We start from the raw sequence: 12263 nt of genomic DNA on the forward strand, positions 1-12263 counted from the left end.
TTGTATGGAAATGGGTATGAACTGAGATATGAATAGGAGATGGCTAAGAAAGCTAACTTTTTTATTGCCATCTGGCTGGGCAGAGGATGGGAAAAACTTATTTTCTGACTGCTGACGGGGAAATGAAGTGTGCAACTGCCTGCTATTGCCTAAATGGCGGTCTCTAAATTTCCTCTCTCCATAACTGATAATGACTTCCATTTATAATCTAGTGTCTTTCACTACCCTGATCCCAAAGAAGTGTCATCAGAGGTCTAATACCCGATATATCTCTTGGTTCATTTTAAAATTTAATGCCTCCGTGGGGTAGCACGTTCATAATATTTTTTAATATGAACTATAAACTCTTCGGGAGAGCACTATTCAAGATACATGAAGAATCGCAGGCAGGAGACGGCAATAAGATGGGAAGCAGTTTCTTTTTTTTTAATTCTCACCACAATTATACTTTGGTCAAGGCTAAAACTACAACTCAGATAAAATCATCCAGGGATCTTAATGGTTTTGTGTAACCAAAATCTCATTTTAACTGCTCTCACGTCTATGTGAAAAGGTGTGGAACATATAACATTTAAGATGAACTCTCCCCAAGTATTAGTGAATGCCTGGGCGGTAACTACTATGGTGGCTGGTATCTTATTCCAGGCTGTATTAAAGACCATTATCTGATGCTCTTAAGAATGTTTAGGAGCAACCAAGGATGGAGGCAAGAAGTGGAATGAGGGCAGCAATGAATGAAGTCTCTCTTAATCCCATTGAGATAACCAAAGAAAGAGAAACTAGCTCAGTTCTCAAGAGGCTTGTCAACAACATCATTAAGACATGGGCAATATACTCACTTAAGCCAGTGTTATACACATGGTTAAATATTTCACAAATACTTTGCTAAACTGAACCTCTGAAAGGAAAGGGATCGAAGACCCATCACTGAAGACATTAAAGGTTGACATTAGAGAAGATTAGGCTGTAAGGAATGATTCTACATTGGTTTTGAATTAAGTAATAGAAAGTCTCCTTAATTACTCTACTTCTCTTGATCAGTTGTATAATCACTGTTCAGCCACCTTAGGGGAAGACTAGTAATTTGATGGGTGAATATGTTTTTGAAAGGAATAGACAGTGGGAAGAACACTGGCTTGGGAGTCAGGAGACCTTGATTCTTTCTAGTGCTGGCTTTGTTACTGATTAATTTTTTGATGTTGGTCAAGTCACAACAACTGTTTAGGCCTCAGTTTCCTTAGGGGATAAAATAAGGATAAAAAATAATCATAGAGTTTGAGAGACAGAATGGGATGCTGGGAGTCACTTAGCTCCAACCTCTCATTTTACAGAGGAAGAATCCAAGGCCCAGAAAAGTGAAGAGCCTTTCCCAAGGTCACCCAGCTAACAATAATAATCTTGATGACATTTATATAGCATCTTAAGGTTTAGATATGTTACCTCATTTGAGCCTTGCAACAATCCTGTGGGACAGGTGACATTATTATAGACGAGGAAAATATGACTCAGAGAATTTAAGTGATTTGCTCAGGTTTGAGCAGGTAGTAAATATTTCAGGTGAGATTGAGACCAGGACCTTTCTATGACAACTCCAGAGCTCTCACCACTGTGCTAGATGTCTGCTAATAATTTGATAATCAATTTTATAAATAATATTTTAACAATAACTAATTTACTAAATAATAATTTTGATTAAATAATCATTTAATAGCAGAAACTCGAACCCAGGTTTTATGATTCCCAAGCCCTATGATCTTTCAAACTATTCACACTGCTGCCCTGCTTTTTCTGTCTCATTGGGCAGGTGTGAGGATCAAGGGAGATAACAGATGTGAAGGCACTTTGGATAAAAATGTCACTAGAGCCATACAAATGGAAAATACAAGGAAGGCGTTATGGAAGAGAATGGAAGCTAACTGTGAGCCCTTTGAAAATGCTAGGAGCCGGGTCCATAACTGGGCAATTTATTGAAGCTCAAACAACCACAGAAAATTACAGTCTGGTTTAGGAAAATATTAATCAGATTGTTTCTTAATGTGTGATCATGGTGACAGGCCCCCCTCGGCTTGCCCTGAAATAACTCTCTTATTTTCTGACAAGTTATGCTTCTTGTTTGTTGATTCTTCTGAGTGAAAACCGTGACAATGTTTTCCATCAACCTAAAGCTCAGAAAATGCAGAAATGAGAACCAAACTCTGCCCCTGGCTAGGTGAGGTCCCAAGGTTCAGCTCTGTCAGGCTGAAAGGGAAATCAGGAACATGCCTTGGGCTCAGGGTTATTTAAACTTCTTTCTCAGTAGGCTTTGCCATCCAGACTCTGCATGATACTAAGGATCCACAAGAAAGGCCAATGCCAGTGAAAGGCCAGACTTGCAATTGACTTTGGGAGAAAAAAATCAGTTGTATCATTTATCTCCTGCAACATATCCAAAAAAGACAGGAATGCTAATTGGCCTTCATTAACCCAAGAGACCACCACCATAACAAATCCTATGCTGGCGATTTAGGGTGGAGGCTTGAAAAGGGGAAAATGAACATTCCTTAAATGATGACTCTTAACTAATAACTATATTTCTCTCTGAAATATGCTAGCCCGGAAAATGTATCTAATTATTCATTAATGGACAGCTCCCACCTTCTATAATTATTCATTCCTGAGGAGGAATATGAGGAGGGAATGGATGAAAAAGCTCTTGCAGGCCTCAGAGATTTGTATCCTCCTCCAATCCTTCTGCATTTCAGCCATGGGAGGAGGGCTTTAATTCTTAGCTTTGGGGTAAAGAGTTGTATATTACTGTGGTTTTATAACTGTCTTGACACTTAAGGCAGGGATCCCATCCTTTTTATGTGTTAAGGAGCTACTTACTTAGCTCTTCATCGGGAACCTTATAACCCATCCGGTGATTTGTAGGGGATACTGACAGGAAAGCAGGAGACTCTGGGGGCGAGGGGGATGTGAGAGTTGGTAAGGGAACGTGGGGGAGGGGATAATGACAGAATCTTTCCCACAGCTAGGAAGCCACAGGTAGCAGGAAGGGGATATGATGAATGCTGCTAGTATGGTACATCAACTTTAGCAGTTCTGAGCTGTCTTTTCCTCCTCAATAGAAATGCCCTCAGGATAAAAGGAGGTTCACAGGTCATAGATTTAGTGCTTGAAAGGAACTTGAAGGCATTTAGCCCAAGGTCTCTATTTTACAGATGAGGAAACCGATGCCAAGAAAGGTTAAGTGAGGTTACTTAGAGAGTATGTGATAGAGATAGGATCTGAACCCTAGGTCATATGATTCCAAAGCCAGCATCCTTTCCACTGTACCATATTGAAAGGAGTTATGGCACCATTTCTTTCTCTCTCTCTCTCTCTCTCTCTCTCACACACACACACACACACACACACACACACACACACACACACACACACACACCCCTCCCCCAGCCATGCTCTCTCCCTATAGCCTAAAACTAGATGAGATGCAAAGAGAATGGTGAGCCTCATGCCCCTTGCTGTGGCTTCCTAAGCCAGCATTTTAAATGCAGACAGGCTCCACACAGAGAGAGAGAGAGAGAGCGGATGCTGTTAGTCTCTAATTTCCCCATCTTCCTTGAGCTTTACCCACCATTTTTAAATACTAGGAGGTGAAAGAAGAGTCCTGTGTTCAGGAGCAAAAGCCTTGATCTGACTAGGCTGGGGTCTGTGACTAGCTGGTTGATCAGAATTAACCTGCTGAGAATCTCTGAGTGGGGTCCCAGCTGCCGAAAGGGGCATCTCAGGTTAACTCTGTGCTCTTTGATAGGATAATGGGAGGCCCTGACATTTGTAGGATCTTGTAGAGAAACCTACAGGTTTTTCCCTATCTGCCCCCACCAATGACAATCCACTCCACCTGACCACATCTCCCACATTTTTCTTTCATCTCTGATAAAGAAGCAAGTGATTTTGCAATTAAGAATCTGCCAACTTCTCTACTAAGTGGCCTGAGGACATGAGAAATTAGGGAAACATGTGGTCAATCCTTTACTGGTATATAATATTAATAAAATAATAATATGCTTAACTCCCCCAAAAAAGAATCTTCCAGCTACAGGAGGCTCATGGACCTCAAATAATTTCCCAAGAGAACAAACAGAACAGACAAGGGTGTACTATGGAAACCTAACCAACCATGGACAGAAATGCTATGTAATCACTAAACCAACTGTAAGATGAAACTGGCTTTCATTTGATTCCAGCACTTTGAATAGTGAACATGATGAAATTCTCAAGTCCAAAGCCTGGGAAGTAAGGAACTGACTTAACCTTTAAATAAGATGTCTGTGGTGGGCAATATCTCCTTCATTTAGAACAGTCGGTTCCGAGCCATGGACTTACCTGGAGACACTGAGGAGTCATAGGTGGTTTCTCTCCTTTCGATTCATCCTGAAGGCTTGGATGTCCTTTTCCCTGTATGTTCCAAAGCCTTCAAAGCTCTTCTTTTACTCCCACCTCACTTCACTGTCCCACTTGTCATTCAATGGGTTCATGTCTCCAAACACATCCAAGTCTCTGACCTCGTGCCGCTGCTCTCTCCACTACTGCCACTGGAGAACTTCTTTGTACAGGAATCAGCAGGGTCTCCGCTAACGTCTCCTTTTTCCTTCACCTGTGTCCATTGCTGGGCATCAGAGAGTGACAGGGTCGACAGGGTGTCAACCTCAAAGTTGCTCTTGGAAGCTTTGTGGCTGATCTCACTGTGTTGGTGTTTCTGTTTCTCCTTATGCCTACTCTTCTCACCCCACTATGGGGAGGTCTTTGTCAGCACTGCTCAGCCGCTCACTCAAGACGTGGCTAGAGAAGCCTGTAGACTTGCCTGCAAAGAGACCACTCAGGTCATCATGGGTCCCCAGGATTCGGTCCTCCTTGTGCTTGTGTTTGTGTTTGTGTTTCCTTTTGTGGAGGCGACCACTGGACAACCCAGAAACTACCACCCTTTGGGGATGAGAGAGGGCTGTATGTCTCCAAGACTCATGCCAACGGGTGTCTGCAGATGCACTCCATGCTTTGCTTTATGCCTCGGCAGTGCTGGATATCTTCACAGGGAGCTTGCGTGGAAAACTGGGGTGGTGGCACCGTTGGTCTCATAAATGGCGAGGCTGTGCCAAAGAGTGTGAGATAGGTACAAGGAGCTGGGTACGACCATAATAACCAAGGTTCATCATAGGCATTGATGTGTAAGGCATTCCATAGGGTGCATAGTAACTTCCACTGGGGATAGGGTAGCTGAACCCTGTAAAAAAGGCACCTTTGTCATGGTGTCATTGGTTTTGGCAGGCCTACACGCTTCTTCTTGGACCTTCATGTCTGAGGTCCCTTCGAAGATAGAGCAAGGGGTCATACTGTATATATGGCACCGGGTAATAGTTGATCAAAGTTGATTCTAAAAATACTGGATACGGGTTCTCGTGATAGAATGTATAACTCCGGTGGGAGATCCTGAACATCTGGAAACTTGTTGGTAAGCTCTTCTAGGTCTGCAAGGAACTGGAGGTTGTCGCGGTTCTGCAGGCTTTTCTTTTCCGCTTGTGCTTTGGCTTCTTGATGCTTTCGTGGGTGAGGAAATGTCCACGATGAGATGCTTCTGCCGGTGGCCATGTCGGGTTCTTTGTGCTGGTGTCAGATGGAATGGCCTCCGGATTGTCCAAAGAGCAGAAGTCAAAAGAGTACCGCCGGCGAGATTCTGAACTCTTCTCGGCTTGGTCAGATGTGCTGTTATTGTCTGTCCCCGATGCCGCTGTCACTAGGGATGTCTCCTCACTGTGTGACTCACTCCACAGGTGACAGTGTGATTTCCTTCAGGGACCCAATTCACACAGGTGAGAGGGTGAGTTGGCCATCAACCTGGAGGCGGACAGCTTCCAGGGTTCCGCCGTGTAATCCTTTCTGGGTTTTGGTAGGAAGAGCACCGATGGGCTGAAGATTTGGCATAGTTTTCAACTCTGAAAAATTGACTTTCAGTGCTGGCGGGGCTCAGGTTGCCCTTAGACCCGACTAACTGCGTGGAAAGTGGGTGCATAGCTGCTGGTGAAGATGCCACAAGTGACTGAAAGTTGGAAGGCACGGCTGGAATATCCGGCTGGCTAGAAACAGGCCTTGGGTGCTTGATGGCTGTCTTAGGTTCTTCAGATGGGGGCTGCAGCTCTGCCCTAGGTTTTCTGCCCCTCTTTTTGCCAATGTAGATGGTCCCTCTTTTGCTGACATTGATCTGCTTACCCAGTCTGCCGTCAATGGCTGCTCCCCCAGGGTTGGTCTGGGGTGGCACCTTTGCCTTCAGGGCAATGTTGCTGGAGCAGGACAAGATCTGATTCAAGATGTTTTTCCTCTTAAGGGTCTTCATCTTGTTGATGGTCTTGATGGTCTTCTTGTCCAGAACACCAAGCTTTCCAACTTTTTTGTGAAATTTCATCTCACTCATGGATTTCTCCTCTCCTGGCACTAACTGGGCCAGTTTGGCCAAATTGCGTCTTCTCTTCCTCTTCTTAGTGCCAGGAAATTCCCGGCTGATTGGGCTGACTGGGCTGGTGGAAGTTCCCTCATGAATTGTCTCAACAGTGAGTAGAGGTTGTTTCTTTGGTCGTCCTCTCTTCTTTTTAACTGGCGTGATCACAGTGAGGACTGTCTGTGTTTGTGTACAGAGGACTAGAGGGGTGATAGGATATGCAGAAGGTGGTTTCCACCATGAGTTTTTCAGATGTGGTACACTGGCCTGACTCCCGCAGCACACTGGGGGTTTTGGTTTGCTGCAGGTCCACCTCCGTTTTGCGGCAAATTAGGGTGCTGAATTTCTGGCAGCTTGCTTGAGAGGGGTGGATCTGTGCATGGTGGAGGAGTCATGACCAGCGGAGTTTTTTCGCAGTCTGGCTGCATTACTTGAGAGAACCTTCTCAGCACTTCCAACACCCTCCAGCACAACTGAGGAGGGCTCACTCTCATAATTTTAGCAAGCTTGGTAGTACGAGGATCTTTCTTACTTCCTTCAGGATGAGAGAGCATCCTGCTAGCTACTTCACTGCTCATGGGGATTCCAGAAGCCAAGGCTTTCTCTGGTATGATTTTTTCCACCATTGTTTTCACAGACTGCCTTTTCTTCCTTTTATGGCTAGTGGGTCTAGGGTTGGAGTCTTGATAGGGATAGTAATCGGACGTGACTCATATCATTTTCAGGATTACTGATAGAACTCACATTCTGCCTGGCTGGTGATACTTCTTGGACGTTATCTGTGGAGTAGCCTTCCTTTTTCCCTTCCACGTTATCATGAGTTTTGGTCTCAAATGCTTTTTGGGCATTCTTGACCCAGTCCAGGTCTGAGTTTTGTATGGTTTGATTGATTAAGTCTTTTTTACTTGACTTCTTCTTGCTGTTTCCAGTAGGAGGATCTGGGGGTTTCCATTGATCCTCCTCCCATCTTGGTCTACTAAGGGCGGGAGTCCATTGCACTCAGCTGAGCTGGTGGTCTGGGCTGGTGAACTGATGTTGCTTGGGGCTGGGACCACATGACCAAAAGCAGTTCTTTGCTACTGCTGGACAACTGGCTCCATGTGTTGCTCATGCTACCTTTCTTCCCTTGGGGTTTTGGCAAAGGTAGCCAACAGGCTCAAGGGTGGGAATCTTAGCGGTTGCCTGGAGTTTCTCGACTAGACTCTGTACCGATAAAGCAATTTTGAGTGGGGGGCCCATTATCCAAGCTGGCAGACCAATCTATGTGGCTCTGGATGTTGCTTTTTTGCTGGCTGCTTTGGTTTTAAGGTGTCTCCAGTGAAGCTCCTGTTGGAGGCTGGGATCATAGTGGAGGGCTGAGTGTTTCTGTGGCTTCTCATAAACCTGAGAGAAAGAGAAGGAGGAGGCAGATGAGTACATTGGTGCCATTAACAAAGTTAATGTTGAGGCTCTTAATATCTGAAAGTTAGAGGCAAATGACTACTTTAACAACTTCTTCTAACTCCAAGCCATTTTATAAGGGTTCCTTAAACTGCAGTGATAAAACTATATTAACATTGTTCTCAAATGAACCTTAAATGGGGTCTAATCTCAAGGCCCCTGCTTTCAAATAAAATAGAATCATAGTCTAACTAGTTTAAGTTTAAAATTAGAATCATAGAATGTTAGGGCTGAAATGGACTTTAAAAGCCATTTAGTACAAACCAGTCATTTTACAGATGAGGGAGCCCAGGTGAAAGAAGCTCTGCCCAAGGTCACACAGATGTTTAATAGGAAAGCAGGACGAGAGCCTGGGTTTTCTAATTACTAGCTTAGGGTTTCTACCATGATACCTCCCTACACCCTCTCCAACCTCATCCTAAAAAATGAACTTCTTTCCCTTCTTCAATTGTTCCTGGATATTTTGTAGATTACAATGTTGTTCACATCTCAGTGAAGTGCTGGTGTCACAACTCATTAAGTAAGCATTTTCTTTTTTTTTTTTTTTTTTGTGAGGCAATTGGGGTTAAGTGACTTGCCCAGGTTCACACAGCTAGTAAGTGTTAAGTGTCTGAGGCTGGATTTGAACTCAGGTACTCCTGACTCCAGGGCGGTGCTCTATCCACTGCACCACCTAGCTGCCCCAAGTAAGCATTTTCTATAGGAGAGCGCAAAAGAAATTCTAAGATCTGAAGGCTAGAAGTACAAACAAGGGTATGCCACCCATGGAAAAGGGGGATGGGGGGGAACAGTAGAGGACAGAAGAGAAATGGAAAGAGGAGAGGGAATGGGAATTTCAACCATCCATCATTCCAGCTTATAGTTTTATTTTAGGTTCTATACCCCACCCCCATAGGGTGTTATAAACAGTAACATCCTTTATAAGCTATTAACATTAATAATTACATTTTTTCTAAGAAAAATAATTACTGTAATTCACTTCTAATGGGGATCCTTTAACCCTCTTAAGACAATTTCTTATAGTTTCTATAGGGGGTTCTTCATATTCAGAGGCACACCCTGGGAATGGACTATTCAAGGAAAATCAATATCCCTCTTGGGATACTGCCTCGGAATTTTGCCAACCTGGCTTCATCCCAAGCCTACCCTTGACTGAATCACTTCAGAACTTTAGAAGCTTCCTTGGAATTCTCTTAGCTGAAAAGAATGGAGGTCAGTTAAACATTCAAGGGTGGGGGAACAGGATCAAAATGAATAGGGTGAATATATGCAGACTTATTCATCAGGTTCATGAACACTAGAACCAGGGGGCAGCTTTTAAAGCTCGAAATAAAGACACACATACTTAAAAACAACAATAACAAAACTTGATTTTAGATCATTGTTAGAAAATTCAAAGAATGTGTGTACCTCAAAGTGGGGGACTGAAAATATAAACAGGTTCAAGAAATGATCGAAGGATCAAAGATTTAAAAATTAGATTAAGAAATTAATTCCATTAAAATTAAGAAATTAATCAATTAAAAAATAGTCATGGGGCAGCTGGGTGGCACAGTAGATAAAGCACTGGCCCTGGATTCAGGAGGACTTGAGTTCAAATATGACCTCAGACACTTGATACTAGCTGTGTGAACCTGGGCAAGTCACTTAACCCTCATTGCCCACCCCACCCCCCCCCAAAAAATCATAGGATCAAAGATTTAAAGTACTGGTAAGTACTTTAATGTTTTTCTACTACAATGCCATCATTTTATAGGTAAGGAAACCAAGGCTAAGATAAGGGAAGTACACCTTGGTTAGAAGGGACAGGACTGGAGAGGAAAAAAAAAAAACAAGTTAGGGCAGGAGGAGGAAGCCCTAATGGGAAACTATTCTCAAGATAGATTACAGCTTTTTGAAGGTTTTCCAGTAAGAACCAAACTACCGTACTGGAGCAGAACCCTTGGCAAGAATATTTAGGTCAAATTATGGTTAATCATGTTCTAAAGTTAAAAGATGTTAGAGGTGTTTGGGTCTGCTTAACCTTTGAGGTTGATTTTATATATGTTAAGCTTTGAAAGCTTAAGATTTTACTCAAACTTTTGGGATGTCTGCTGTGTCCCATGGGATAGAGCCAGGGTAGCAGTTTTGGAGGCTTGCATTTTCTGCATTATGGGGACAGCTGTTCTTTAAATCCCTGAATAATATGCTTCTGTATCTGGGTGTTTGTACAGGTAAAATCAATGAGTCTAGAAAGATTTATAAAGAGTCTCTAGTCTGTGCAAGGCATTATGCTAGGCACTGGGGATAACCCCACTAGCCTTGAGGAGCAAACATTCTATTACCATAAGCAACAAATACACATATAGTAAACTAAAAATATAAACAAAGTAAAATACAAGTTAATTTGGGGGTGGGAGGAGGTGGGGGTAGCAGTGGTAGGAGATAGCAGGAAAAGCCTCATGTAGGAGATGAATGGTGGCGAGTGCTGGGCTTGTGGTCAGGAAGACTCTTCTTCCTGAGTTCAAATCCAACCTCTGCCAATTACTAGCTGTTTGACCCTGATCAAGTCACTCAAGCCTGTTTGTCTCAGTTTCCTCACCTGCAAAAGGAGGTGGAGAAGGAAATAACAAACCACTCCCAGCATCTTTTCCAAGAAAAACCCAAATGGAGACAGAAAGAGTTGGACATGACTGAACAACAATAAAAGGAGATGAACGGAAGCTTAGCTGTGCTTTGCAGGAAGCTGGGTGTTGTTAAGAGGCAGAGGTGACGAGGGAGGTGCATTCTAGGCATCAGAGACATCCAGTACAAAGACATGAAGGCAGAGTATAGTGTGGTGAGAACAAAACTAAGAAATCCAGCTTGGCTGGACTATAGCAAGTATGAAAGCAAGTATGAATGTGTAATTAGACTGTAAGGTAGGATGGAGACAGAATGTGAAAGGGTTTAAATGCTAAATAGAGGAGTCTGTATTTTGATCCCAGTAACAACGGAGGGTAATAGAGCTGACTGAGCACCAGAATGACTTGGTCAAACCTGAGCTTTATCAATATCACTTTGGCAGCTTTGTGGAGGATGATTTCAAGAAGAGAGACTGTTGGCAGGGAGATCAGTTAGAAGGCTACTGTAATGAACTAGAGTGTATACTAAGAAGGTTGACTGGAATGGAGAGGATATGTAAAACCACAGTACATAAAATACTGGTAAAGGAACTGAGAATGCATATCTTGGCTATCAAGGCAGCTAGATCACTCAGTGGATAGAGCCCTCAGCCTAGAGTCAGAAGACCTATGTTCAAATCCAGTCTCAGACACTTATTAGTTGTGTGACCTGGGCAAAGCACTTAATGTCTGTTTCCCATATCTGCTAGAGACAGAAATGGCAAACCACTCCAGAAAGAAAACCCTATAGACAGCATGGTTCACCTGGTCATGAAGAGTTGAACATGACTGAACAACAATAATTCTGGTTATTATGAAAAAGCATAATTAGATTTGTTCTTCTTGGTCTCAGAGGACACAGATAGGAACATTAAGTAAAAATGATAGAGAAGCAGATAATAAATAGTAGACAAAAAGGGAGGGCTTCCTAAGAATAAGAGCTGTCCAACAAGACAATAGTTACATTTTGAGAGGCAATTCATTCCCTTTCACTAGAGGTCTTCAAAAAGATGTTGGAAGATCACTTCTTTGTAATACTATACCTGTGGGGGGCAGCTAGGTGGAGCAGTGGATAGAGCACTGGCCCTGGAGTCAGGAGGACCTGAGTTCAAATCCAGCCTCAGACGTTTGACACTTACTAGGTGCGTGACCCTGGGCAAGTCACTTAACCCCAATTGAGTCAACAAAAAAAAAGAAAAAAAAATCTTAAAAAAAAAAATATATATATATGACTGTAATAATATACCTGTGGCCCATGCATTGAGTGGAGATTGGCCTAAATCTCCAATCTGTCAAACTTAAAACAGATGCAGATGCCTGGAGGGCTCATTTTGACTTAGGAAACCACAAATTAATATTACCTATGTTGTCTTGTATTTTTATTTATTTTGTTAATCTTTTCTCAGTTATATTTTAATCTGGCTCAGGCCAAATGTGGGTTTTTTGTTGGTTTCTTGAGAGCTTTGGTCTCACAAACACCATTGTTCCATGGAGCACAGTGATTGTCAGTGCACCTGTCTATCCTTCAATTGACAAGACTTTATCTGACATAAAGACAAAAATTAAGCAATCTCTGCTTACATTGATGAGTTTACATTCTATCTATCAATAAAGTGAATCAGATGCATCTTATGATAAGTCCAGAATACCAAGTTATGGGGAACTCTATAACTCATGCAGGATGAATAAGTGAATAACAAATGATAAAT

General features: G+C 42.8%; 1 protein-coding gene across 1 annotated transcript in view; it reads right to left on the reverse strand.

Moving 5' to 3' along the window:
* Nucleotides 1–12263, reverse strand: part of SETBP1 (SET binding protein 1) — a 492043-nt gene that overhangs the window by 141976 nt on the left and 337804 nt on the right. The window contains 28 exon segments of the mRNA XM_043979100.1: nt 4369–4396; nt 4398–4540; nt 4543–4771; nt 4773–4975; nt 4978–5089; nt 5092–5171; nt 5174–5266; nt 5269–5344; nt 5346–5489; nt 5491–5543; nt 5546–5596; nt 5599–5632; nt 5634–5894; nt 5896–5982; nt 5984–6646; nt 6648–6760; nt 6763–6804; nt 6807–6882; nt 6884–6966; nt 6969–7136; nt 7139–7171; nt 7174–7420; nt 7423–7535; nt 7538–7616; nt 7619–7657; nt 7659–7763; nt 7765–7794; nt 7796–7855. Coding sequence (XP_043835035.1) covers nt 4369–4396; nt 4398–4540; nt 4543–4771; nt 4773–4975; nt 4978–5089; nt 5092–5171; nt 5174–5266; nt 5269–5344; nt 5346–5489; nt 5491–5543; nt 5546–5596; nt 5599–5632; nt 5634–5894; nt 5896–5982; nt 5984–6646; nt 6648–6760; nt 6763–6804; nt 6807–6882; nt 6884–6966; nt 6969–7136; nt 7139–7171; nt 7174–7420; nt 7423–7535; nt 7538–7616; nt 7619–7657; nt 7659–7763; nt 7765–7794; nt 7796–7855 — 3445 coding nt within the window.

This window comes from Dromiciops gliroides, chromosome 1 (assembly GCF_019393635.1).
Source record: "Dromiciops gliroides isolate mDroGli1 chromosome 1, mDroGli1.pri, whole genome shotgun sequence".
Taxonomy (NCBI): domain Eukaryota; kingdom Metazoa; phylum Chordata; class Mammalia; order Microbiotheria; family Microbiotheriidae; genus Dromiciops; species Dromiciops gliroides.